The sequence below is a fragment of the Penicillium samsonianum genome (genome assembly GCF_028829775.1).
Source record: "Penicillium samsonianum strain IBT 33392 chromosome Unknown utg000007l_segment0_segment0, whole genome shotgun sequence".
Taxonomy (NCBI): Eukaryota; Fungi; Ascomycota; class Eurotiomycetes; order Eurotiales; family Aspergillaceae; genus Penicillium; species Penicillium samsonianum.
In genome coordinates, this window is record NW_026643265.1 from 1,866,448 (window position 1) to 1,890,536 (window position 24,089).

Here is a 24,089-nt window from a genome sequence, read left to right on the forward strand (position 1 = left end):
TAGGGAAACCCCAATCGGGACGGCATTTCCAATTCTGCCTGCAAGCCGCGCAACCCTGCGACACATTGGACTTGGTCTGAGCACTGTGGAGAGAAATCGGGAAGAACATAGTAGCCACACTTCCTTGGCGGTATTGCCACGACGCCTTATTTCCGCTTGAATGCTTGAACGCTTGGGTAGTTGACTTGAATTCGAACACAGCTCTCAATTTTATTCAAGTACGGAGTAGAGTAAATATACGTTTTGAACCTGGTCGTTGTTGTCTTCAAGACGTTTGAAGCCCTCTGGGGGGCAAAATATAATTCCGCGATCGCATAAGCAGTCCACAGGTGCCACACCCCACAATCACCTCTCCACGATTTACTCCTCTACTGTTCCTTCTCCTTATCGACAAAAAATGGCGTCAATGGGGATAATGACAACAGCGCCTGCACTACCAGGAGGCAAGAAACTTGTTTGTCGAGTATGCCAGAAAGCATTCTCCAAGGCCGAACACTTGAGGGTGAGTAGACTTCCAAGGCTGGGCTCAAATCCAACTTCCCCACGAAGGAGGGACCGCCAAGTGATATAAGATAACTAACGGGCCACTATAGAGACACGAGCGTTGCCGTATGTTCTAATTTTATCAGATCCCGCGTCCTTTTTGATCCCTGCACAAATTTCAAAAGGAAATATCCACCCAGCTGACCGGGAGACTTAGATACGGGATCTAAACCATATGTCTGTAAAGAGTGTCGGAGGCCCTTTGCCCGCCAAGATGCTCTTACTCGCCATGAAAAGCTGCATGCGCGTGCTATAGATGCAAATAATGACTCGTCGGAGATTCACTTGCCGACACAGCCTACCTCTTTCGATTCTCTTGCTTCTTGGGATACGAGGAGTGCTTCCACTGCTGATCCAGCGTCAACTTCAGCAACAAGTCACTCCTGGGACGAGTCTCATCCTGGAGACCATGCGAGTATGCAGAATGTCGACTTGGAATTAGACTTTGAGTTGGTCTGGCCTGATTCCGAAAACTTGTTTCAGAGCTTGATGTCCTCGGATACGACAGATCAATGGCAAATGCCGCTTGGTACCTTGCCTTTTCCGCCTACCGTGCAGGATATGAATGGTATGGGCTTCGGGTCTCCAAATTTATTCAATGACCATAGGTCTTCTGTAGGGGCAATACCGTCCGGTGGAGGGCATCAGGCAGTGCGAGATATCACAGAGATGGTAACGAGCTCGGTGAGTTAAGCTTTGTATTTTGTCAGACGAGGAAGCTAGGCTGGTTGAAAGTCTCGGTCAAGACAAAGGTTGAACCGAAATTTGATCGAAACTGACATTTTATTTTCCTAGTCATCCAGTATTACCGCCGCCGTCAAAGCCACATCAATCACCTCAGTATTCCTCGACGAATGTCTCCATATGTTCTTCGTCCGATTCATCCCCACATTTCCAATCTTGCATCGTGCAACTTTTGTCTTCCGAGAATGCACGCATGCTCTCCTCCTTAATGCCATCGCCATCGGCTCTTTGTACCTAGGCCCCAAGGACTCGGTTGCAAAGGGTGAAGCCCTATGGCGCCTAGCACATACCGCACTTTCAACTTCATGGCAATCCATGATCACACATAATGGCCCCTATGATGCATGTAAGGGCGTTCAGTTGATGATCACAGCCCTGCTGGGCCAGATCTATGGGGCGCTATCCAAAAACCGGGCAATTCGAACCACCAGCCAGGTATTCCATCCGCTGGGCTTCTTATGGGCAAGACACTGCGGCATGTACGACAGCGAGCCGTACTCAATGGAAAACCTTCCATCGATCGATGCCCCCGCTGCAGAAAAAGAACACCAGTGGCGAATCTGGTCTGCGCGGGAGATCCAGCAACGCACCCTATTAGCCTACTACGTCCTGGACGGGCTCGTGGCTCAAACTTCGAGCGATGGTGCCTCTTCTCGGCATGTGGCAAACCCACTCACTCTTCCGAGTAGCGAAGAAGCTTTTGATGCTAGCACTGCCGATGAATGGTTGACTCACATGCATCCCCAAAAGCCGGATCAGTCCTCATTTAGGACGGTTTTTCGCTCCCTCTTCCCGCCAGTCGGGAGCTTCCGCTCTCTAGAGTATCAGTTCTCTGCCTTCGCACTGCGTGTGGTGCTAGAAGGGCTTCAGTCTCTGGTCTCCGACTTTGATGACAATGAACTAGCCGTGGGAGTTCCAAGCCAATCAGACATCCGGCGAGCTCTGGCTCAGGTCCACGAAACAATATCCATGAGCATCCACTTCACCGCAGCAGAGAGACTCGAAATTCTCCTGCGTTGGCACACAGTCTGTCTAGATACAATGATCAACTCTACCGTCCTCTCCCGCTACGTCTGCTTACGCTACAACATTCTCCAAAACGTCTCCGGTGGATGCGGAACCGTCCGCCCGGGCTTCGATCTAGTCAAATGGGCTAATTCAGAAGACGCGCGGCGGGCCGTCCTCCACGCAGTCGCCATCCAAGACATCGTAGAGCAATTACCACGTGGCCGCGCGCACGTCGTGCACATGCCTAGCTCACTGTTTGCAGCGGCGACAATATACGTCGTCTTTTCACTTGCAGGAGTCGGCACTGTGAATTTGCCTCGCAACATCGTTTGGCAAGATGCTTTGCTGTCCCATTCGGATCTCAACCTGGGCCACGAGGATATCCGGCCTCGATCTGGCTCCGAGACAAAGCGCTTTGTCGAGAATGGAAATGGGGCTTCCTCGCTTCCGCTTCCTATTGGTGGTGCTGTCAGGAATCTGCTTTATGAGCTCAACTCTATGCAAAAGTTGTTCCGGTGCTTGTCTTCACAGTGGGGTATTGCGCATGACATGGAGGATATTATTTCCCAATGGATTCAGCTGTGTCATTAGGTGATCCGGCTGGACTTTATCTCCGAGTTTATGAATGCTGAACACATGGAATTTTGCTCGTTCTTGGCGTTGGTGGAGGTGTTCCAGAGAATGGTTATTCAGTGACACATGCTCGAATTATTGACATGTACTTATATACCCCTGATATTGAATTTGATTATCCAAGTTGAACAAAATTGTGAAACGTAACTTGTGCAAGTCTGTTCACACTCTGTGCAGAAGTGAGCTCGAGCTTTCGGCGAACTTTGCTGTATCGTATGTTAACTGGGGATGTGCTCCATACTAGAACCAGTGAGTTATCCTCGTCTCTAGTCCCAAAGCGAATTGGTTCACCAGTCGACATCTAGCACAAGTCATGCAACACTCTTCAGAAGAGGAAATATAACCGAGATTGTCCTAGATAGAACTGCTGGTAGTACAAAGCCAGCTCCTCGTTAGGGCGAACGATCGCTATTGATAGGCCCTTGACAAACATTAAATAGCAATTCCCTCCAAGCCATTGAGAAATTTATAGTTTATTTAGGGTTGTGTGTCCACGTGGTCCACATGCTCTGTCTTTCATGCATGGTTGCCCTGGTGCAGCTGCTCTGCCCTAATTTTGTGCGGTATGTGGTATAGTTAGCACAGTAAGGTGTTCCAACCCGCTGACCAGGGTTTCAAATGAACAAATTGTTGGATATATTGTCTATTCCTAATTCTCACTGGCAATATTGACTTATGGATCGCAGACGAAAAGACTGTATCCAAGAGCTAAGATGACTCGGTAGTCTTGGACGCATGTCAAGTAAACGTAATAAAGACGTGTCAATAAGTGAAAGCAATATAAATGGAAAAGACTGAACCTTGAAACCTACATGAGAATCAAGTTGTGATAATCACGTGTCGACGCCGAAAACGCGGGGTAGACGCGACGCGACGCCCCCCGATCTTTGCGACCCACTTCCGGTGTCATCCACGCTCCTTTCGGCTGGAATCTAGCCACTGGCATTCTTAATCTCTTTGACCTGTGGGTCCAGCCGTGAGCTATCCATTCAAATTCAAGCCAAGTGATCTGACCCGGCGGCAGCGTGGCGTCCTCATGCCAAACAAGACCAGATGATCGTCAATCAAACTTAAGACCCCACAACCCGGAGTCGGCTCCAGAATGTCCCCGATGGATTTTGCATCAGCCCGTGGCACCAAGCTTAGCGATATAGTAATCGATCACCGCCCCAGCACAGGCCGTGGCAAGAAACTCACCTTTGCGCAAGAGGGCGTTCTGAGGAGACTGTATGAACAAGCATTGCCCTCCGTGCCCAATGGCAAGCTGCCAATGAAAGGGTTTTGGGTGAATCTCGCGTCGCGATTTCACGAGCAGACTGGTCGGGAGTATTCATGGTTGTCTGTGAAGCGGCGGGCTGCAGGTTGGGGTCAAGAGTCTCTAGAAATTGACCGGCGACTGGATACCTCTCGTGTTAGCGAGCTCGGGAACAAGGAGTCGGTAGCTGAGCCTAGTCATCAAGATATTGCTCGCGAATCGCCACGACAGAAGGGTTCATGCGACAGCGACCAACCCGCGCTGCCACAAAACAAGCTTTCCACGTACCCGCAGGATTCGAATACCCTGGAGTTATCTCAACTTGAAAAAGGCCCCGGTGTCGGCGACGGGTTGCAGCGCAGTTGGTTTTCAGGTGTTATAGACCCAAATCAAGACACCAGTAGGAAGCCCAGGGCCCCTCGCATGTCTCAACCCCGCCCCCAATCAAAATCGCCGCAACGTGTATCGCAGCCTAGATATCGTCGCCGATCTCCTTCACCAACGAAACGCGCCAAAATTATCTCCAAGCGGTTGCATCACCAGCTGGCCTCCTCCTCCGATGGAATAATCGCGTCTGGTCCCACCCCTTTGTCTGGCTCCTCCGCAGCCCATGAGGATGTGAAGCTCAGCCATCAGAGTAAACGAAACCCCCTGGATTCAACCGTGTCCGCGACACAGTGGAGAAAGATGAGCCGGTGAACCACGCTCGTGATTCAGCAATATCCAAGCGTGGAGAGAATAAAGTCAGTAGCGGTCTTCTTGCGTCGCCGCACCTATCTGAGCAAGATGACTTACCACTGGCCCCAACTCGGATTAAGAGAAGGCGTGTTGCAAAATGAACGGGCCAAGAACTGTGATGAATGACTCAGATAAGATAAAGTCGCATATGAGCATTGTTGAAAGATCGTCAGAGCTATGAAAGGGACCAAATGATAAACTGGAGATACATTGTTTCCTCCCGCCTTAATGCCTACCTACATACGTATATCCATCATGATGATATATAGAAAAATAAATGAGCTTAATTTTCTAAATTAGACACCGTACCGCTTCCTAGCCCCACAAACCTACGTATATATCCTAGCTGCGTAATTAGACCACGCATATTGATACATACATAGGAAGTAGCCTACATGTACCAAAAGGATATAACCACGCGTTGAAAGACTATCTCCCGTTTCATTCGGGATATGTAGTTATTGGGAAACACTACATTCTCCGTCTTTGTTTTCTCTCCTCTTCCCGTTAGCGATCTTTGACGGAATCTGTGAGATACGCTAGTCTGCACATGCGCCCATTCCTCGCAAACGGGTATCCAGTTTGCCATCTCGGGGGGCGTTGTACTCCCACGCACGGTCCAGCTGTTCAGGGTTGTTGCATTAGTTTACTGGGCTTTTGGAGTCATGGCTAGGGAACCGATTGTCATCAGTGGAGGCCATGTGGCGGTGACAGGCTAGACAGAGGGTGGAGTACATGGATCCGCCAGAAAAACGTCCCAGCAGGGGAGACATCTGAAGTTCCCGGTGAGCGTGGGGGCGAGCGGAGCACTGGCGAACACGCTTAATGGCAGTTTGTCATTGATAGTGATTGCTGGAGGGAGTTATGTGTCGTGTGTCTGTTTTTCTTGAGTTCTGACCCGATTTGCCAATCATCAGTCTATGACTGCCGATATTGCGGCCAACGTCGCCTGCCATACATATGAACAAAGGCCTTTCCAGGGATAACATAAATCCGGAACGAGTTTCTGGCAGCCACAGAGAGACCAAATTATCGGGACAAATAGAGAGAGTAACTGACTATCTTGTAATAGCAGAAGAGGACTCACCAAGGGGCTATCATGCGAAGGTCCATGTTGACGACGGATATCGCCACAGCAGCAGCTACGCGAAACGAGAACTGGTTGGGAAGGCCACCATACTGGTAGGATAAATCAACTGACAGGGTGATAGTTAATAGCAGAGTAAAGTAAAATAGCTGGCGCTCCTTCGGCACATAAGAGGGGAGGATGGTATGAAAAAAAAATGTGACAGTTCATATGTGGGGAGAACAAGTTCAAAACATTTAGGTGAATATGTAGGATCCTAAAAGATGTCAGACCAACAGTGATGCCACAGTCACGGCAATGTCGTCACATAATTTCCTAACGGCGGTGATCTTCATCGCAACGACAGCGCGCGCCGACGGGCCGGCCGAACACCAGCTTTGTTCAGGGGGTTCTAAAACGCTTTAGAGAGTTTACTGCCACAGCTGTGGACAAATTATGGATATCGCGAAGGCTATTACGATACTGGTAGATCTGTTGTCGTTGTTTTGTCGTTGTTGTTGTTGTTGTTGTTGTTTGTATATCTCGACGATGGTATTTATTTCCTAATCGGGTATAGCGTTAGGGCTTCCTAAGGCCGACCTATACAATTCTTAGGACGGAACAAGCTTACCTCGCCGCTGTTTGTTTTTATGCATCACAAACGTGAATCATTACTTCAATGTTGTATACGCAGCTTATAGGATGTCTCGTCACCTTGGCATGATCGTTTGTATTGTTTGATCAACGACTAAGGCCGAGAATTTACGACTCATCGCTTCAATCTGAATCCTTTAAATTGCTTGCTTCCATCTTCCTCTTCCTCTTTCTTTCTTTACCCCAAGCGACACAAACCTGTTCTTCTTCATTCTGAGAACGTACTTGAGTCTGCATTTCAATCATATCAAATTCAAATTCACATTCATCCTATCATATTATCTACCGCAAACTGTTCACGCTGCCAATATGGGCAAGATAAAGTGGGATGCCATGGCCGACCAGACTGTGAGTATATTTTTCACTTTGCTATCGCTTTTCAATTGGCCTCGACTTTTGTACTATGTCTGGCTGGGCAAACCTGCATGGGGGACCGTCATGCTTCGCTACATGACCATACCAAATGCCTTTCAGATTGAGTTTTGATTTAATCATCTCAAACTCCTTAAAAGCCGCCATCATACTCATGTTGGAATTTTCTTGAAACTTGTTCACTATTCCCAGCCTGCTGGAACCTCCCTCTCTCGGCCTATGTTCATGGACCGCGCACAAATCTTTCAATGACAATTGTGGCTGACAACCCTAATTTGATACAGCTCCTTGCCAAAATTCTTGAGACCCATGACCTGAGTGTCGACGTGGCCAAGGTCGCCGAGGCCTGGCGTAAGTAGTCGCAAACACTTTTTATATCACCAAAAAATGGACATTCTAACATTCTCTCAGCTGTCCAAGAAGACGGTCACAGACCGACACCTCGTGCCCTCAAGGAGCGTCTCAACCGAATCAGGGAAAACGTCCGCATTGGCAACCCCGCCGCCTCTGGACCTTCTAGCCCGGTTACCCCGAAGAAGCGTACCCCACGAAAGAAGCCAAACGAAACTCCCACTCCTGCTGGACCTTCACGCAAGCGTAAGCGTGTCCCAAAGGACACCGCGGCCGATGAGGACCAAGTCAATGTTAAGAAAGAGGAAGACCTGTCTACTGAGGAGAAAGAGCTTCTTGATGAGTCCCTTATCAAGCAGGAAACAGGCCTCGAGCATACCGACCCCCTTGTTCACCGGGAGCCCAAGGAAGAAACTCTCGATGCTGAAAGCGAGAAGACCGATCCTGAATGGGCCGACCACAACGATGAGGATGCTGACTCCGACTCTGACCAGCTGCTCAAGTAGCTCAATGGTCATTCACAAAGGGACTCATGTCAGTCGCTTGAAATTTCGGTTGATTCAATCTCGATGATCAATATTCAACTTCGCGTTTTACTTTGTATCGGGTCTCCTTGTCTGGGCGATTTGTTGTTCCCCAACAATGGATGTGTGACCCGATCGTTCAGAGAAAAAGAAAAAAAAAAAAAAATGTCGATGGACAATTGCCTTTGTGTCCACCGTGAGGTGACGGGAGAAAAAAGAAAATAATCAAAAAAAAACCGGTGCCCATTTGTCTGGGTTGCACCGAAGTCCATAGTTGAATTGACAGTCGACTCTCTTGTCGTCTACTTTTATTTTATTCTTGCCGTACGAAGGTAAAAGAAAATTGGTGGGATCAGGAACCACCTTGCATTGCGAGAAAGAGACCCGACTAGTCGAGCTCATCGCCATTCGCTGTAAATTCATCTGATCATAACCCATTGTAAATTGCTCCATAGCATCCTCTGCTCCTCCCAGTTATGAGATTTTGAAAGCTCTCCCAGATAAAACCCGGATACCATTAGCAGACTGACACCTTCACCATGTCGACGCAGTCTGGCTCCGTTGTGAAGAGAAAAAAAGAGCGCGGTAAGGGCGCTTAGAGGTCGAATTCCTCCTCCTTGATGACATCGGAGTCAAGGAAGAAGGCACTGGGTCAAACAAAATTAGTTCTGTGAATTTCTGTTGGCACGCCCACAATTGTCAGGGACTTACTCTCCGGTGTTCTCGTGCTTGATCTTGAGCTTCTTGCCTTTCGCATCCTCATCATCGGTTTCCTCGTCCTTGCGAGCTGGGCCTTCTCCGCCAGACTCGGTGTCAACTTCCTTGGACTTGGCGGCAGCGGTCTTCGCAGACTTCTTGGGGGTGGTACGCTGACGCTTCTTGGCGACGGGCGAAGTAGGGGCAGAGGTGCCGCTTGCGTCATTCGTCTCCGCAGCCTTAGCCCGAAGGCGGGTGACCCGGTGGCGTACGGCGCAGGCGGTCACTCCTATAGGACTGATTTAGCATAGTTCCTGTATCAGCCCGAAAATGGTCGAGGGGGTATGAGGGGTTGAAGCAGATTTGCAGGTTAAATTGTGCATGGCAGATAGCAAATGGGCCAGAATAGGTGAGGCATGCACAATACAAGAAGGACAAATAGCTCAGGCGTAGAGCACAACAACAAAAGATAAGATGTGTGGTATAGAAAGACGCTATATTCCGGGGTTTCGGCTGCAGTATAGGGCGTGATGACTCTCCGCGTAGTACTTACCATCACCCATGTACTCAGCAAGAGCATTGAAGTCAATAGGAGTTGGGCTAGTGGCGAGTATGCCAGCCAGTAACTAGAGAATATGATGGTTAATTGTTGAAATAAAACGAAGACGCTGAGGCAGATGGGGGCAATTTTGGGAAACGACATTTCGAAGGGCATTGGACGTAAAATATTGCTGTTATGGGTCATCATCATCCGGGCCGAGGTCGTCAATGTCGGGGTCAAAGAAATTAACTGGCCGAGAGCGCAATCCACTGGTCCAGCAACCGATCGCGTAGTCGATTGACCCAGCCAGCGACTGAGTGGGCAATCGACCTCGTCTAGCGCTGAGCGCGCGATCGAATGACCTAGCGCTAAGCGGGGCAATCGACAGACCTTGTGGTTCAGCACAACCACCACAGTTATCCAGAATAGGGTACAAACGAACGGTAGTTTGATAACGGACGAAAGCGTAAACGTACCTTGGCATCTGCCTTCTCATTCCAGGTGACCTTCATTGTTGCTTTGGTCGTCGAACGAGCTAGAGCAAATGGTATCAGTATTTCTCTGAACCAAAGTGACGAGTAGAGTGAAAACAGAAATGGAATTTGGGAGGCTAGAAGTATGCACTCCTCTTACAGTAAATTGGAAGTTAACGCACCTGCAAGTGTAATATGTGCGAGTTGGAGTGATATGAAATGAGGAGGTTTGGAGAAGAAGAATTGGTCGAAAGAAAACACAAGTGTTCGGACGGGATCTGAAGGTTTGCGTGTCACCCAACAGTGCGCAAACAAGTCGCCGGCTACTCGGTTCTCTTCTCTCACCATCTCTACAGATTACTGGAGTGTGATATCACTTGGCTTCATAAGTGGAACTGTATACCTAGGTATTACAAGTACTCTGTATACTCTCTGAAGGCATATGTCTGCAAGATCAAAATGTCCGCAAGATGAAAATGTCTGCCAGGGCTAGCTCTCATAGTATGAGGCTGCCTATTGATGCAGGAATACAGCATGCATGAGTCTACGTGCAAGTAATATAGAAAGGTTACGAGGGAAGTCTCCAAATGTGATACCCGAAGAACAATGAAACCAATGTTAAGAACACAATTGGCTGGATCAATTTATCCAAGAGCATTAGAACTAGCATGAAACAACACCTGGACGGTCAAGAGCAGGTGCGTGTGATTACATTGTCTCTGGCTGGCCAGAAATCAAAACCAGCCGCAAAGCTCATTCTATGATTATGGGGCGAAATGTTATGGTTTGTTAGATCTGACTTGATACAGGATCATACATACATGCAAAGACTATTCACAGGTGCGGTATCTAGCTGTATCAACATGGGTCTTCCGAAATGATATTGCCATATATCGGATGTTGAGGGCAAAGGCAAAAGAAGACCTAATCAACCAGCAAATATTCTGTATATATAGGTATCAACAACTGGACACACATGGGTGTGTGGTTGCTTGTCAGAAAAGCTTTTGATATTGTTATCGGTAGCAATACCTATTGTAGTGGGGGACATAGTCCTCACTACGTAGGTACATGTAGTATCTGATATATCAAATATTAGTCATGATGGACAGTGCTTTCAACCTTGGAAGGACTGTATTTTGTCATATAGGCAATATTAACGTGTTAGCAAATATCATAGAAGCTTACGCATCAACAAAAGTTTATTTCTACTTTTGTGACATGGCGTGTGGGGAATATGGCGTCTGCAAAAGCATGCCGAAGTTTCCTTCGGCGACTCAGCACAGGCCAGCACACCCTGTAGCTACTAGATTTTACATATACAGACACGTACTCCCTTCCATATCTAAAAGGCCCAAGAGAGCCATTGCGATGAAGGGGATCTACGTTTTTCTTGGAAAGGGATGTTCGCGATCAATTTGCTGTGTTTCAAAATCAAGAATACCCCATAGGTAACAAGGTACCCCAGAGACCTAGACTAAAGATCAAACGATTTCCTCCCTTGCTATGCCGCAGCAACCCCTCCATAAATGTCAGAATCAATGTCCTTATCTCCCAGTCATTGCCAGGGCTATGAGACGGAAGCTCTTAGATCTTGCGCTGCTTAGTGGGACTGGAGCTAGATTCATCTCCATCCCCACCCTGACTCTCGAGATCTGAATCCTTTTCAGACTTGGTGAGCGCGGCGCTCTTGCGCTTGGTGGTGGTTTTGGTAGGCTTGCGGCCACCGCCAGTGGGCTTGTCGGTCTTGCACTTGGTAGGAGATTTCGTAGAGGTTCCCTCTTGGCGGTTTTTTAGGGTGTAGATGTGCTGTCTCACAGCAGCAGTGCTGTCGCCTATAATTTGTCAGATGATTTCGTGTAATGATCGTGTAGGATAAAGGGGATCATAAGGGGAAGGGTGGGAATTGTAGACGTGACAGTTTCAGTATATAGCCCTCAAGTATGTACTCACCCTGACCCATCGCTTTAGCAATCGCGGAAAAGTCCAATGGAGCATGGACGGCCAAGATGGCCACAAGCAACTACCAATTGTCAGCCATGATACCAAAGACCTTGCCGGTACGAGCAACCTCGCGTCCCGGGGATGTCACTGCTATCCGTAAAATGAGCACACTTACCTGCTTGTCTCTCTCGTGATCCCAGGCACTAGCCATTGTGATGAAGAAACGTTCGTGGGGTTGAAAATGGACGACTGGGGAGACCCGGGGATAATGGTGATGTTGTAGAAAGAAGGAGAAGTGGTGCAGGAAATGGACAGAACACTTCCCCAATGTCTCGTTTGGGGGATTTGCTCCACGTGAGCATCAATAGCCTTACGAAATTGACTGGAATATTGAGACAAAATTCGTGATTCGAATCTCTTGCCATTGCCTTTCTGTCTTGACATCCCAGTGGGTGGATGACATGATTTTCTGACATCCACTTCCAGATTCAAGAATCTCCCTAATACCTTGTTATGTACTGCTTGCAGCTATAACGCGTTCGGGCACAGGAACTTTGGTAGTTAGATCGAATGTTGTTTGGCACAAATCTCAATTGAAGTAACGAATTATATCGACCCGGGAATCTATACTGAAACACAAACAGCGCAGAAGATAAACATGTCCATAGAAGCCGCTCAGAAAAGAAATCATATCCTGTGTTCCCGTTGACAACAATGATGAACATAAACAACACATTGGTGCCTACAACTGTCCAGCAGAAGGCGGTGTCGAGGTCCACGGCCCACTAACAAAGTGTGACTCTGAACCTCTTCGTGTCTCCCCTTGTGAATGTTCGAGATGCTCGGGATAATGACCCGACTGGTGGTAAGGAACTTGGTGAACGTGTGCTGTTTCAGAGAAACCCGTCGGCCCACCGCTAGGACCAAATTGATGTTGCGAAACATACTGGTTGACATTGACTTGCGCCATTGGGTTGTGGTATTGTTGATGGCCTTGAGCAAGGTTGGCTTGGTGTGATACTGACTGTTTTCGTATCATGTGCTGCTGTTGATATTGACTCTGTACATGTTGCAGCGGTGAGAATCCCTGCAAAGCAGGGTCCGTGGGAGTATGTTGCGAATGAGAACGTGGGTCCGGCTGACCTTGTCCGAATCTACCTTGGTCAATCATGGAGTGCGGTGAATGGTGGGAGAAGCTCTCGGCGGAAGTTTGGTAGGGCTGCCCTTCCCGGACAAGAGAAGGATTCGAGACACGGCGAGCGGATTCTCCCGAAGACGGTTCCGCATGCTGGTTGGATGAGTAAGACCCAAAGAACGGCTCAGACATGGTTGATGGGTGTAAGTTCATCGAGGCACCCTCACCAGAGGCATTCAAATGGCCTTGTTGCGATTCCAATTGCCACTGTGGCTGGGAATTGGAAGCTCCATCCATTGACCTTGCCATTTGCCCCTGTGGATTGCTTGTTATTGTCCACGATGCTGGTGGCTGGTGGCTATGCAATCCAGCAGGATCAGCAGAAAATCCTTGGAAGGATTGTGCATGTTGTGCCATGTTATAGCTGCTTGGGTGTCCCTGATAAGTACCTGGGTTATTACCCCACGTTGACGAGGAGATACTTGGGCCCATGTGGTTTGGACCAGTGATTTGATAACCTGGATGTGTCTGGCTCGCATAAAATACCGGCTGAACACCATTCGTCTGCCCAACAGCGCCCTGCTGCAACGTATTCTAGAGACAAATAAGCACCACGACCAATCAATACCTGCAAGACGCGAACATTTGAACATACCGGGCCATATCCGGCTGCGTTTGCAGCCATCTGCTGCTCATATCCGCCGGGCAAGTGTTGACCCGTTTGATTCGAATACCAACCCGGTACCCCGGAAGACCCATAAGTTGGATTGTCTGACTGCCCATATATCTGGGAGTCAAGGGAGTTCTATCCCACCATCAGTGCCATTCTTGCAATGCTTACGCAGACATAATGAGCGCGATTCCCTACGGAAATTCTCGCACTGTCCGCCGCAGAGTACGTCCCCCCTGCCATTGTCTCCACGGACTGCAACTCTCGAGTGCTGGTGCTTGTCGGATGCGATTTTGGCTCCTGCGATGGCCCTGCCCCGCTTGGTATCGGTGTTGTTGACGGGGTCAGGACGATCGGTTCGGTCGGAATCTCCCATTGCGACTTTCCGGTCGTCCGCTGTACGTAATACCATTTACGTCCGACACCTTCCCATTGAGGGAGCCTGTTGAGTATTATTGTTAGAATACAGCTGGTATGTTCTTTGATTTCGGGTTTGACTTACCAGCCTTCTGGAAGTTGTGGTGGTGGGGAGGATGGACCTGCGGTGTCCGCAGGGGCCTCGGGCGCCATCTCGGACCTAACAGGATCCAGCCGATGTCAGAATGTCGGAAAGAAAAGTGCAAGACATCCAAATTCTGGATCTGAACGGATAAAATGTAAATATACACGGAACAAAAGTGTGGGATAAACAGATGTGAGGTTCAACGAGACTCGCCGATAAGACGATCTTGTGGGGCTTGGCCTTTGATCGCCGTGCACAGACCGAGTCAACCCAAGGACGCAACTGCTACGCATGTTGTATGCACATATATATCAAGCAAGGAATCATGTATTCCGCGCCAAATCGTTATTCTCATGAAACAATAAATATTAATTGTAAGACAATATCAATTAATAGCTGCTGTTTATCCCCCTCCCGAATGAATAAGCAACCCCAGCGCCAGATCCTAGAAACCCATGGACATATCGGCATAAGAAGAAAAAGAACACATGCGTCCAGACGCATGTGTTCTGAACGCATGATAGAGCCCGAAAAACGACATAGTTATAAATACAAAAAGATACTGCTGTTGGGAAATCGCCATAGCTTATTACCCCGAACGTTCCAGGGTTGGCTAGAAGTCATCGCCAGCCCAGTCCTCGTCACCACTGAGTTCATCGTCAAGAAAATCATTTTCGTTGAATTGCAACTCAGTCGGTCGCTGGTTGTCGATCCGAATGTTCACAATATCGCACATTCCCTGTATCTTCCCAGCCTCAGGCTGCGGAGTCCCCACTAACGAAGACCCACTAGCAGCATCGTCAGTTTCATTGAATTTTTGATGTGCCAGCCGAGTGCTTTGGCGTTTGGAGGAAGTCGATGTTCCAATATCAGCCGTGGATGGTCGTGGATCATCAACTCCAGCACCGAGTTCATCGGGGCCATTCCTTGTCATGAAAGTGGTGGGTTTGAGCAAGCGCTTGTGAAGGGAGCGGAGGTTGGGGTCTGGTGGCATGCTTCGTCGCAGGAAAACCTTTTCGAGCAGGCCGATCCATCGCTCACGAAATGTGGCACGGTCACGCCAGCCAATCTTCAGGATTGCACTGATGACCAATCGACGTAGATCACGAAGTTGGGGTGCCGCATTCACCAGCGAAGTGAAAAAGACCTCCGCGGTAGCGTCATCCCATTTGCGTAACTGTGTGAGCTCGATTTCCTGGAGCTTCACTGGCCATGTGGGAACTTCGGTTTGGATAAGTAGGTCTTCAAAGTGCGGCTCGACATCGTGGTAACTGGACGCATCATGCATAGAAAGGTCCATTTTGAAAACTTCGAGATTCTCACAGCACTGAGCTAAAGTTTGGATGAAAGACATGTTGAGATGGCGATTGTGGCTTAAACTGAGCTCTCGGAGATTGGTGCCATGTAAGGACATATAGGCTGTGAGATCTGATGACCACAATCGATCACAGTTGTTCAGAGTGAGCGAACGGAGGGTATTTGGTAGATTGGTCAGAATTTCCCCGCTGACCAATGAGCTTTCAATAATATCCAGTTGCTGAAGCTCTGGAAGCATATCAAGAGCTTCAAGGAGGCCAGCCTCTTTGGCAGCGGACGTTTCTTCGTCGGAGTTATGAAAGTGGAGCAACTTCAGCTCTCTGAGACCCTGAAAGGCGCGCTGCGAGTGCATTTTCACCATCATTTTGACAAGCTCATCGGTTTCTAAAAAGCGGCTGTTCCAGTCCCAGCTACGGAGCGTAATACCACAGGTCTCGATGGCGGAAAAGAGAGCGTCTGGATAAGTCCACTTTGATTGGACAATGTGCCATGGAGGTATTCCCACCGTGTAATCATCTTTGTGATACAGTCGTATCGTGTGCAAACGAGGCGTCTTTTGAATCAACTCAGCAAGGTCGAAGTATCCGTAGGGTCCACTTTTATAAATGAGCACTGGTTCAACCTCAACATGAAGTTGCTTGATCTTGCTAGAGTAGTTCATCGAGAGGGACCCTTGCGGGCGTGCCAGCAGAGAGAGGAGCACATGGCTCTTGTAGGCAGGAAGAAGAGGGGGGCAGTGATATAGTGCGGCCAGCGCAGGCTCGTGAAAGCTTCGACACAGCAGGGCGACATTGACTAGCCACTTGACAGAGTCATTGCGGGCCGAGCGGCTTTCGTCGAGTAATGGATGCGACGCGCGCAAGAAAATGTCGAGAAGGATTTGGTAGGGCAGAGTCTGCCAAGGAGGAATGACACCGGATCCCAGGAAGATCGGTTCATCCCCATCTGTCTTGGCACGTTTGTGTAAAGCTCTCCCAACTTGACTGCTGGGTTTCGATCGTTTAGTCTGCTTTGGCTTCGGGGTGGTTGCAGCGCGCCGAGCACGTTTGGGTTTGGAAGGGCGGGTAAGCGCAGATTCGGCATGCGGGTTTGGTGCGTCGACCGGCGCAGCTACCAATTCTTCCGACTCTTGGTCTTCCACGGCTCCATCAAAGCTAGCATCCGTCGAATCTTCACGATAGGATTTTGGCATTCGAGTTGTACTGCGCGAGCGAAGAGATAACGAGGCACGTCTCGAGCCAGGCAACCCTCTTGATTCATCTTGAGAGGAACTTTCCTCGTGGTAGGTCTGCACCTTCGTGCGGCTGGACCGCATAGGGCGGGTGGACCTCGAGCGCGAACTCGAGGGCGCCATGACGGATAAGATCGCGCTAGGATAAGAGAGTGGGTAGCAGAGAGCCGAGCCACATTTTACGCACGACGTCTCGCGCGCAACAATATAAGCAGAAAATCAATATTACTGGGCTTGGGGAGGCAACAACTCTGCAATAATTGTCGCTCAAATTGACCCTTGCGACGGTCCGAGTGAGCCGGTTTTCTTTGACGGATGAGGTCGAAGAAGGCAAGAATGCCAAGACGACAAGCTTATCGATAACAATAGGAAGGCGTCAATTGACGCTAGCTCTATTGGGGTTGGCTAGCACGTGATAGCCAGACAGGAACCCCGCCCTCAGGCCACAACACTAGTCCTCTTTGAGGAGCACTAGATGGCCCCAAAATAGATTCTCAGCTTGAGCTTTAAAGATGGGCGCTTCCAGCCACCTCGAGGGGAAACCTCCTGGAACCCTACACCATCGGCGCATTGCTGTTCAGAATCTGATTTTCTTCACTTTTTCTTTGTATTCATACACCGAATATTTTGTGTTGAAGATAGCCTACATCTATACCCCAGCTCCTGATTTGACGATAATGACGACTTGCCTATGCGAGCTAGGATCCGCATGATTGTTTGCCTGCATCCCGTGTCTAGCTCTATTCTACAATTAAATATAGAGGTTTGTCACTCGGAATTGCCAGATTTCAGATGGAAACATCATTTCCTGTTATGATGGACTCCACCGATCGCTCGAACCGTGGTGAGCTCGGCGGACCGCAAATGGTCATTCAACAATATGCGCGATATCCTCCGACTTTGGAATCGACGTTGCAGAGTGCTTCCTCCTTGGGAAGTGCTCGTAGCCAAATAGATATCAACAAATCGCCTCCATTACAGCGAAGAGAAACCCCCAGGAGCTTGCAGTCTTCCCCGAGGGGCATGCGTTCTGCTCTACCCCCATCATCGGCCAATCGCTCCGGGACATCCATGTCTCCGCCAATTTTTGATCCTCATCGCCATCAGCCGATGAAAGATCCTGCCGATCACGCAGATTCCCGAGTTCTTCCGTCACGGGATATCACTGACGAGACAATCGATGATGCCTATGTCTCATTTATCTTGTACTGCAATCCTAATGTTCCATCCTCGGTTGACACATCAGATCTGCGAAAGACCTTCCGTTGTCTCCCGCGGAGTGACGGAAAAAGTTTCAACATCTTTACCCTATTCGGGCTCATTCGAAGGCGGCTGCAGAATGAAGAGTTGAAGACATGGATCCAATTAGCAATTGAGTTGGGTGTCGAACCGCCCTGCATTGAAAAGAAACAAAGCACCCAGAAGGTACAACAGTACACTGTCCGGCTCAAGGTACATCTGCCCTCAAACTTCCAAGTCATATTCGTATTGCTAATCTCGCCCAGCGTTGGATGCGTGCTATGCATATCGATGCTTTCTTTGAATATTGTATGGGCCTGCCCCATTCTTACTATACACAGCTCCCGCCATCTGGTCCTTTCGTCAGCGAATCCCGGGATGGTGTGTTATTGGAAGAAGATCTCGCACTCAGGGCACTTGTGCCACAATGGAAGCCAAAGCGGGGAAGGAAAAGGGTCGAGGATAGGTACAGCGAGGAAGACAAAGCAATCAAGCGGCCCCAGTTAGATACATCTGTTGGCGCCCTACAGCAGGGTAGTTTTCATTCCCATTCGGTGACATTCCCACAGAGTGCGATTCCATTCAGTGCATTTCCTGATGATATGGAACCAAATGACCCCTGGATAGCGGCGACCTCGTCGTTTCCGAATGGTTCAGGGCCGGATCAGCAAAGTCAAGATATACGCTGGAGACTTCCCGAGCGGGATGCTTCTCCTGCTAATTATCCACAGTCTGCTATCATTCCACGGAGTCATCTACCATCAGATGTCCTCATGTCTGCGGAGCCACGGTCAGCAGTCACTCCGTCAACCGGTGAAAAGAGCCGCTCTAGGAGACGACATGGACCTGCGGTTTCATCTGCTTGGCCGAACAGCAACGGCTTGTCAGCCGGGAAAGGCCGAGGAAGGCCGCCAAATAAAGGGTCATCATCTGGTTCCTTTTCTACCTTCCAGGTCAATCCAAGTCGGGAATCATCACAGGCACCCAATCCTAATACTCAGGCTCCTTCACTCGCCCTGGACAGAAATCCGCCCCAAATATTTCAGGCCCCATCTCACAATCAAACTCCAACATCTATCTCTCAGGGAAGGCCCAATAAACTTCAATTGCAGGTTCCTCAACATTCAGGGGCGCCAGTTCGCCTTGCCACTCCGCCGAGATTAGTAGTTAATGGTGTGAATGGTGCTGTCATTCCCGGGTCTGAGGGGCCCAATGGCTCCCGCCAATATCCCACCACAGATACTCCAAAGAATGGTATCACTACTCAAACATCTTCCTCCAGTGGGCAAAGCAATGCGGCCACTACCCCGAATCCCTCCATCGATGACATTATTCATGCGCTTTCTGCCGAGCTTCTTCGTGCTAGGCTGACAGGGCGGACGGCGACCCTCGCTCCCAACGAGGCGGGTGCCTTGGCTTCGGCGATGGTGATCAATTTGTCTTCATTATATTCACAGTTCCAACTTGGAACTCCTTCGTTGCTACTGGCCTTTCATCTTGGCGTTGGTCATCATTTCGGATTAGCAGGCACTAATCCAGGGTCACTGGTTATCAAGGTTGAACGTGCCATCCCAAGCAGCGACGGAAATAGGGGTGCCCCAGCCTCTAAAGAATCATTCAGTGGGGTCCACTATACCGTTTCTCATGAGTACAAAACTTCAAGCCAGTTTTCGATGCAAATCACGCTTGCAAATGTCAACCCTAGTATAGGAGGGACAGGTGCGTCTGACCATGCAAGTGCGATTGTCGGTCCAAGTCATGAGAATATTGCCAGCGATAAGACGGTTGATCTGGATTTTGACGAAGATGATCCCAGCCAGCCTGTTTCCGAAGCAACATGGAAGCAGCGTTACACGAAACTCCGTGCTCAAATGCAGAAAAAGGACCAGGCTTTGTCCCAATACAAGAGAAAGATCGTGGAATCTGTCATGGCAGACATATAGCGCTTGTCATCCGAATATTTCTTTTAGACTTATATCAAGATCTTAGCATCATGTTTTTGCCCATTTGTCATATGCACTTTGCAGGCCTTGTTTGTTTTTATTCGATAGGATACCCCTTTGATAAGTTCAATCCTACTGTTTGCTTGACTTTACAAATGAAATTCCTCATATTGGCCCCTATGCTGAGGCTGGCTTGAGATTCCTTTGCTACCCCATGGGCAATTTACACCACATCAAGAACTATAGATGGTAATTTTTGGTTTGAACGTTTGTGACTTCGTATCTTCGCTATCCTCCTAGAAAACAAAGGATATCAAAGTTTGCTTGGAAAACATGCTAAGGAGAGTTCAATCAAGGTGCTTTTGTCATACTGCTTAATGAAGTTACTCTAACCAAATGACACCGTTTACATGTAGTATTTGAACATCGTAGACTTCATTAGCCAAACCTGTAGGCAAAATGAGTGGTTTTAACTCAAGCAGAAGCCACAAGCTGACCAAGCGAAACGCGTTAAAGGACCATCTGAGACAACTAAAGGTTGTTACCTCCATCACTCCTCTCCTACCCAGCTATTCAACTTGTACCGTCGCGTACCACACTACATCTAACAGTGTCCAACCCAATCTCATCACCATACCACAATGACTTCTGTCAATACGCCCGAGGAGCAGGCCATCGCCTTCCTTCTGACCTGTGTGGAGAATTCCCAGAAGGGAAAGGTACGTAACGCCCAATTTCAACATCGGTTTCGCAAAATATCACCAAGTTCACAATCCCTACAATCCAATAATATCTGCTAATATTCCTGGCTATTACAGATCAATTGGGATAACGTCTCACTCGATATTGGCGTCAATATGAGCCCTGAAGCGGCGTAGGCTCTCCAGCTATGCTATGTGTTTTACTGCAATTGTTAACAACCAGCAGCAGGAAATACTACTTCAGCATTGTGAAAAATGCCAAAGAGTTTGACCGCTCTGACAAGTATCCCGAAGTCCCCGGAGATCCTTCCTGGCAGTCCGTCACCGCCGAGGATATTGGCCCCATCGTCATTGTCGAAGATTCGAATGATACCATCAGCTAGCAAAAATACACCTTGGATCTTGATCCATTGTCCTCCCCCTATCTACAGGTCTGAGCTCTTTTTTTGTTTACAAATCGAGCCCACGGCATATCTTTGCTTGGGGAGTGAAGACAATTATCTTTTGAGTCATCGTTTCTTCGCGGTCCTTTCTGTTTCCTAGGCTAAGGTGCTATCTAGCTAGCAACCTAAGATACTATGAATAACTATTATCCACATTGAAACTTAGTGAAATTGATACAGGCTAGTTCCACACCTACTGTATGATTTCATTCAATCTTTTATTGTCACAGGAGCCACTAGACGGACACCTGAACATCAAGAATCGCCTTCCGATGCTCCTAGTGATGCTCCCTACAAGAGATGTTTTCCATTGAAGTAGAAAGCATATTGAATTCGAGGCTATTATCTTCTGGGCGCCTATCCACTAGCTTGATCGTAGCATTCTCGCACACCGAAGACCTCTTTTACCCAAGACTTGGCAAGTCAAGCTTGTTTCTTCTTATTCTTCTCCATGCTCTTGGTTTTCTGCGGCGATTTCATCTTCATAAGCTCCAAGCTCTCTTCCAGTATCTCCATAGGGTTCTCGGTAGGCTTGGTGAGCTTAGTGGTCTCGGCAGTCTCATTCGGGGCATTCTGGGCTACCTCAGTGGAAGAAATCTCTGGCTGATGGACCAAATTAGTTTTAATATTATTTGGATGGATAGAGATCGGCTTGCCTTGGGCTCGGTGGTCTCGGTAGTCTCATTCGGGGTATTTTGAGCAGCCTCAGTGGAAGAAATCTTTCGCTGATGGACGAAATTAGTTTCAATATTGTTTGGATGGATAGAGATCGACTTGCCTTATCATCGCCATAGATGTGACCGTTGGTCAGCTTGTATGCTTTCTTCAGCTTGGCATACTTCTTCTGAAATGACTTTGCACTGGCATAGCCAAATTCCTTGGCCACGAGCGCAAGATCGACCTGCAATTCGAGTTTTAGTATATCTACCGTGTGTCCGAGCCAAAGTCTCTCGGAAGTTGTCGATGGATCGTACCGTGTTGGTTTCCTTGTTGGTATGTTTCTTGATGGAGTCTAGATACTCCTCATCCGGGGGTTGTCCTTGTAAGAAGGCATTGGTTCGGTGATCTCGGAAGGAAATCTCCGAACTCCTTCAATAAGAATAGATACTTGTGAAGTGAATCGAAGTTTGGGTAGAAAAACAAATGATGACAAGGAGCAAATATGCGGTTATGCGTTGTCGCCGACGACAACATCGATTAATCAGCGACTGGCTTACCTCGATTCAAATTCAGATCTACTTATTTAGCAGCCTAGCAGTGAGAACCAAAACACAGGCTTGGACTTGCTGCATGTTTTTAACACCTATTCCTCCCATATCCTTTTATATTTATCTCCAGTGAGTGAGTCGACGGCTCTCGGGTCAGATTCTATGGCTATCTATGCGTGAAGGAGGAAACAATCCATTCCCTAGCTCACCACTCTTTCATAGATCGAAATATGAATGCACTCCACTGCCGCCGCCAAATGAAACGTGATTTTTGGTTTGTGAGAAGACCTAAACATACCATGCTTAACTCTGGCAAGTGAGCGAAAACATCGAGACTAAATCTGCATACTGTATGATAATAACGAAGGATACTAGCTAATGAACATATGAACGAGGCCCTTCTAGTATTCAACGAAGCCTGATCAATCTTGAATCTTTTCAACTTTGACAACAACATGCTGATCTTCCTGGTTCCCTGTACTCGGTGTCCTCTCGTCGGTCTGCGTTTCTTGTTCGACTTTTACGGCTGGAGTTTCCTGGCGAGAAGGAGGACGTGGTTCCCAGCTGATGGTTGGGGCATAATTGGAGAAACGGGGCAGTTGGTCAAACTCCCGCAAGTCGAAGCCGGATTGAGTACTGGGTGTTGAATAAGGGTAACCGGTTGACATGGTCGGGAACTGGTATGGATTTTCATACATGAAGGACGATGATGCTGTGGGGCTGGGTGATGGTATCCCAGATGGTAGGCTTGACGCCAGTTGGAACTGCATTGAGGCAAAATCCTGAGGAAAGTAATACTGTCCTTCGGTGCTAGCCTCCGACATCAACTGCGGAGAATGTTGCATAAGGCTCTGTAAGTTGGCGTTGCCTTGAGTGCCCGGTTCACACTTTACAAAGGGATTGCCCTGAAGAGAAGAATCAATCGATTCCATGGTTGGCACCATGAGCGGCGGAGCCATTGGAAATATGCCTTGCATCTCAGCAGGGGGCTCTATGGTCTTTCCCTTCTTGCCCTTTCGCTTTGGTTTGCTCGCCCCTGTGTTTCCTTCCATTTGTTGTCGGAAGCGGGAATACCGCATGCGAGCGGCGTGACCATTGGAGACTTCGACATCGGAGGCGACCCGATTCCAATCGACCTATCATGTTCAAATAAGATTAATTAAGTATTCAGTTAATGGTTGGGCAATAAACTGACCGACTTCAGGTCCAATTGCTTGATAATTGTGTAGAGGAATTTTGCAGTAGGAGTGTCGGTCTCTAAGACTTTGTTCCGCTGACCCATGATTGGAAAGATGGTCTCAGTGATAGAATAATAAAAATGGAGTTGCGAGGACACTAGGAGGATTCATGAACAGTTTAGATCGGCTATATAACTAGTATAGAATCAAAAAGGATCATTGGGATATGCAAAGTGCTTGCTAGCCACATCAATGCTTGCTTTGTACTTTTCAAATGTAAGAGACAATAAGATATGTGCGAATTGCATGCCTCCTGATATGGATCTATCAATCTGGTTTGCCATATTCAAACCAAATTTCATCCTGCAGTATCCCGCCTGCTTCTTTATACCTATGCTTTGGTTGATATATATCAATGAATCTTGGTATTTATAGTCTGATAAAGAGATGGGAAGAGCAACCTTCCTTCCTTATGGCTTCTTAGGAAGCATGCGAAGACAAGCAGATGCCTAGGTCGTTGTATTAAGGTAGACAGGGGGCACGTGCGCTCAATGTATAGGTCACGTGATAGTCATTACCCTAATCCGACTCATACTTTCTCAGTCAGAATAAGAGGATTCATAACTAGAGGTCCATTCTGGAGACTGACTGCATGAAACTAGCTCTGGCGAACTATAGCTGCAGATCCTTTGGGAACTATAATGACACATTGTGGACCATGTGCAGTAGTACAAAACTATAAAATGATTTTTGATGCCAAGACAAGCATACATTGAAGGAAAAGGCACACAGTTACACTACGCGGCTAGATTAACGACACGCTGACTAATTCACCCCCACACCCGTGGACCTAACCTTGGAAAGCAGCGGGTATCCTCGACTCGATCAACGACACTGATTAAATAGATGATCAATCCACACGAATAGCAGCCCCTCCTTCTTCCGAAAAACGGAGATAGGTTCTAGCCAAAATCATCATT

General features: G+C 48.2%; 11 protein-coding genes across 11 annotated transcripts; 5 read left to right on the forward strand and 6 right to left on the reverse strand.

Annotated features, from left to right (window-relative positions):
* Positions 1 to 397: 397 nt before the first annotated feature.
* Positions 398 to 2,886, forward strand: N7471_011546 (uncharacterized protein; the record flags this gene model as incomplete). Its single annotated transcript, XM_057284265.1, has 4 exons — positions 398 to 502; positions 594 to 609; positions 701 to 1,227; positions 1,339 to 2,886. 4 exons carry the CDS (start codon positions 398 to 400, stop codon positions 2,884 to 2,886), a joined length of 2,196 nt encoding a protein of 731 aa, XP_057130531.1.
* A 1,144-nt stretch (positions 2,887 to 4,030) lies between these two features.
* N7471_011547 (uncharacterized protein) lies at positions 4,031 to 4,882 on the forward strand (the record flags this gene model as incomplete). Its single annotated transcript, XM_057284266.1, has 1 exon — positions 4,031 to 4,882. One exon carries the CDS (start codon positions 4,031 to 4,033, stop codon positions 4,880 to 4,882), a length of 852 nt encoding a protein of 283 aa, XP_057130532.1.
* Positions 4,883 to 6,950: 2,068 nt separating this feature from the next.
* N7471_011548 (uncharacterized protein) lies at positions 6,951 to 7,870 on the forward strand (the record flags this gene model as incomplete). Its single annotated transcript, XM_057284267.1, has 3 exons — positions 6,951 to 6,989; positions 7,298 to 7,364; positions 7,425 to 7,870. 3 exons carry the CDS (start codon positions 6,951 to 6,953, stop codon positions 7,868 to 7,870), a joined length of 552 nt encoding a protein of 183 aa, XP_057130533.1.
* A 613-nt stretch (positions 7,871 to 8,483) lies between these two features.
* N7471_011549 (uncharacterized protein) lies at positions 8,484 to 9,637 on the reverse strand (the record flags this gene model as incomplete). Its single annotated transcript, XM_057284268.1, has 4 exons — positions 8,484 to 8,535; positions 8,600 to 8,873; positions 9,138 to 9,210; positions 9,602 to 9,637. The coding sequence occupies 4 exons, from the start codon at positions 9,635 to 9,637 to the stop codon at positions 8,484 to 8,486; spliced, it is 435 nt and encodes a 144-aa protein (XP_057130534.1).
* Positions 9,638 to 11,185: 1,548 nt separating this feature from the next.
* N7471_011550 (uncharacterized protein) lies at positions 11,186 to 11,753 on the reverse strand (the record flags this gene model as incomplete). The annotated part of the gene is made up of 3 exons (XM_057284269.1): positions 11,186 to 11,433; positions 11,552 to 11,621; positions 11,718 to 11,753. The coding sequence occupies 3 exons, from the start codon at positions 11,751 to 11,753 to the stop codon at positions 11,186 to 11,188; spliced, it is 354 nt and encodes a 117-aa protein (XP_057130535.1).
* Positions 11,754 to 12,284: 531 nt separating this feature from the next.
* Positions 12,285 to 13,917, reverse strand: N7471_011551 (WW domain-containing protein; the record flags this gene model as incomplete). The annotated part of the gene is made up of 4 exons (XM_057284270.1): positions 12,285 to 13,271; positions 13,333 to 13,482; positions 13,546 to 13,789; positions 13,850 to 13,917. 4 exons carry the CDS (start codon positions 13,915 to 13,917, stop codon positions 12,285 to 12,287), a joined length of 1,449 nt encoding a protein of 482 aa, XP_057130536.1.
* A 545-nt stretch (positions 13,918 to 14,462) lies between these two features.
* On the reverse strand, positions 14,463 to 16,520 carry N7471_011552 (uncharacterized protein; the record flags this gene model as incomplete). The annotated part of the gene is made up of 1 exon (XM_057284271.1): positions 14,463 to 16,520. One exon carries the CDS (start codon positions 16,518 to 16,520, stop codon positions 14,463 to 14,465), a length of 2,058 nt encoding a protein of 685 aa, XP_057130537.1.
* Positions 16,521 to 17,213: 693 nt separating this feature from the next.
* abp2 (putative ARS binding protein Abp2) lies at positions 17,214 to 19,579 on the forward strand (the record flags this gene model as incomplete). The annotated part of the gene is made up of 2 exons (XM_057284272.1): positions 17,214 to 17,849; positions 17,903 to 19,579. 2 exons carry the CDS (start codon positions 17,214 to 17,216, stop codon positions 19,577 to 19,579), a joined length of 2,313 nt encoding a protein of 770 aa, XP_057130538.1.
* A 641-nt stretch (positions 19,580 to 20,220) lies between these two features.
* N7471_011554 (uncharacterized protein) lies at positions 20,221 to 20,663 on the forward strand (the record flags this gene model as incomplete). The annotated part of the gene is made up of 3 exons (XM_057284273.1): positions 20,221 to 20,298; positions 20,398 to 20,453; positions 20,507 to 20,663. 3 exons carry the CDS (start codon positions 20,221 to 20,223, stop codon positions 20,661 to 20,663), a joined length of 291 nt encoding a protein of 96 aa, XP_057130539.1.
* A 688-nt stretch (positions 20,664 to 21,351) lies between these two features.
* Positions 21,352 to 21,777, reverse strand: N7471_011555 (uncharacterized protein; the record flags this gene model as incomplete). Its single annotated transcript, XM_057284274.1, has 2 exons — positions 21,352 to 21,647; positions 21,744 to 21,777. 2 exons carry the CDS (start codon positions 21,775 to 21,777, stop codon positions 21,352 to 21,354), a joined length of 330 nt encoding a protein of 109 aa, XP_057130540.1.
* Positions 21,778 to 22,353: 576 nt separating this feature from the next.
* Positions 22,354 to 23,213, reverse strand: N7471_011556 (uncharacterized protein; the record flags this gene model as incomplete). Its single annotated transcript, XM_057284275.1, has 2 exons — positions 22,354 to 23,067; positions 23,127 to 23,213. The coding sequence occupies 2 exons, from the start codon at positions 23,211 to 23,213 to the stop codon at positions 22,354 to 22,356; spliced, it is 801 nt and encodes a 266-aa protein (XP_057130541.1).
* Between the last annotated feature and the right edge of the window lie 876 nt (positions 23,214 to 24,089).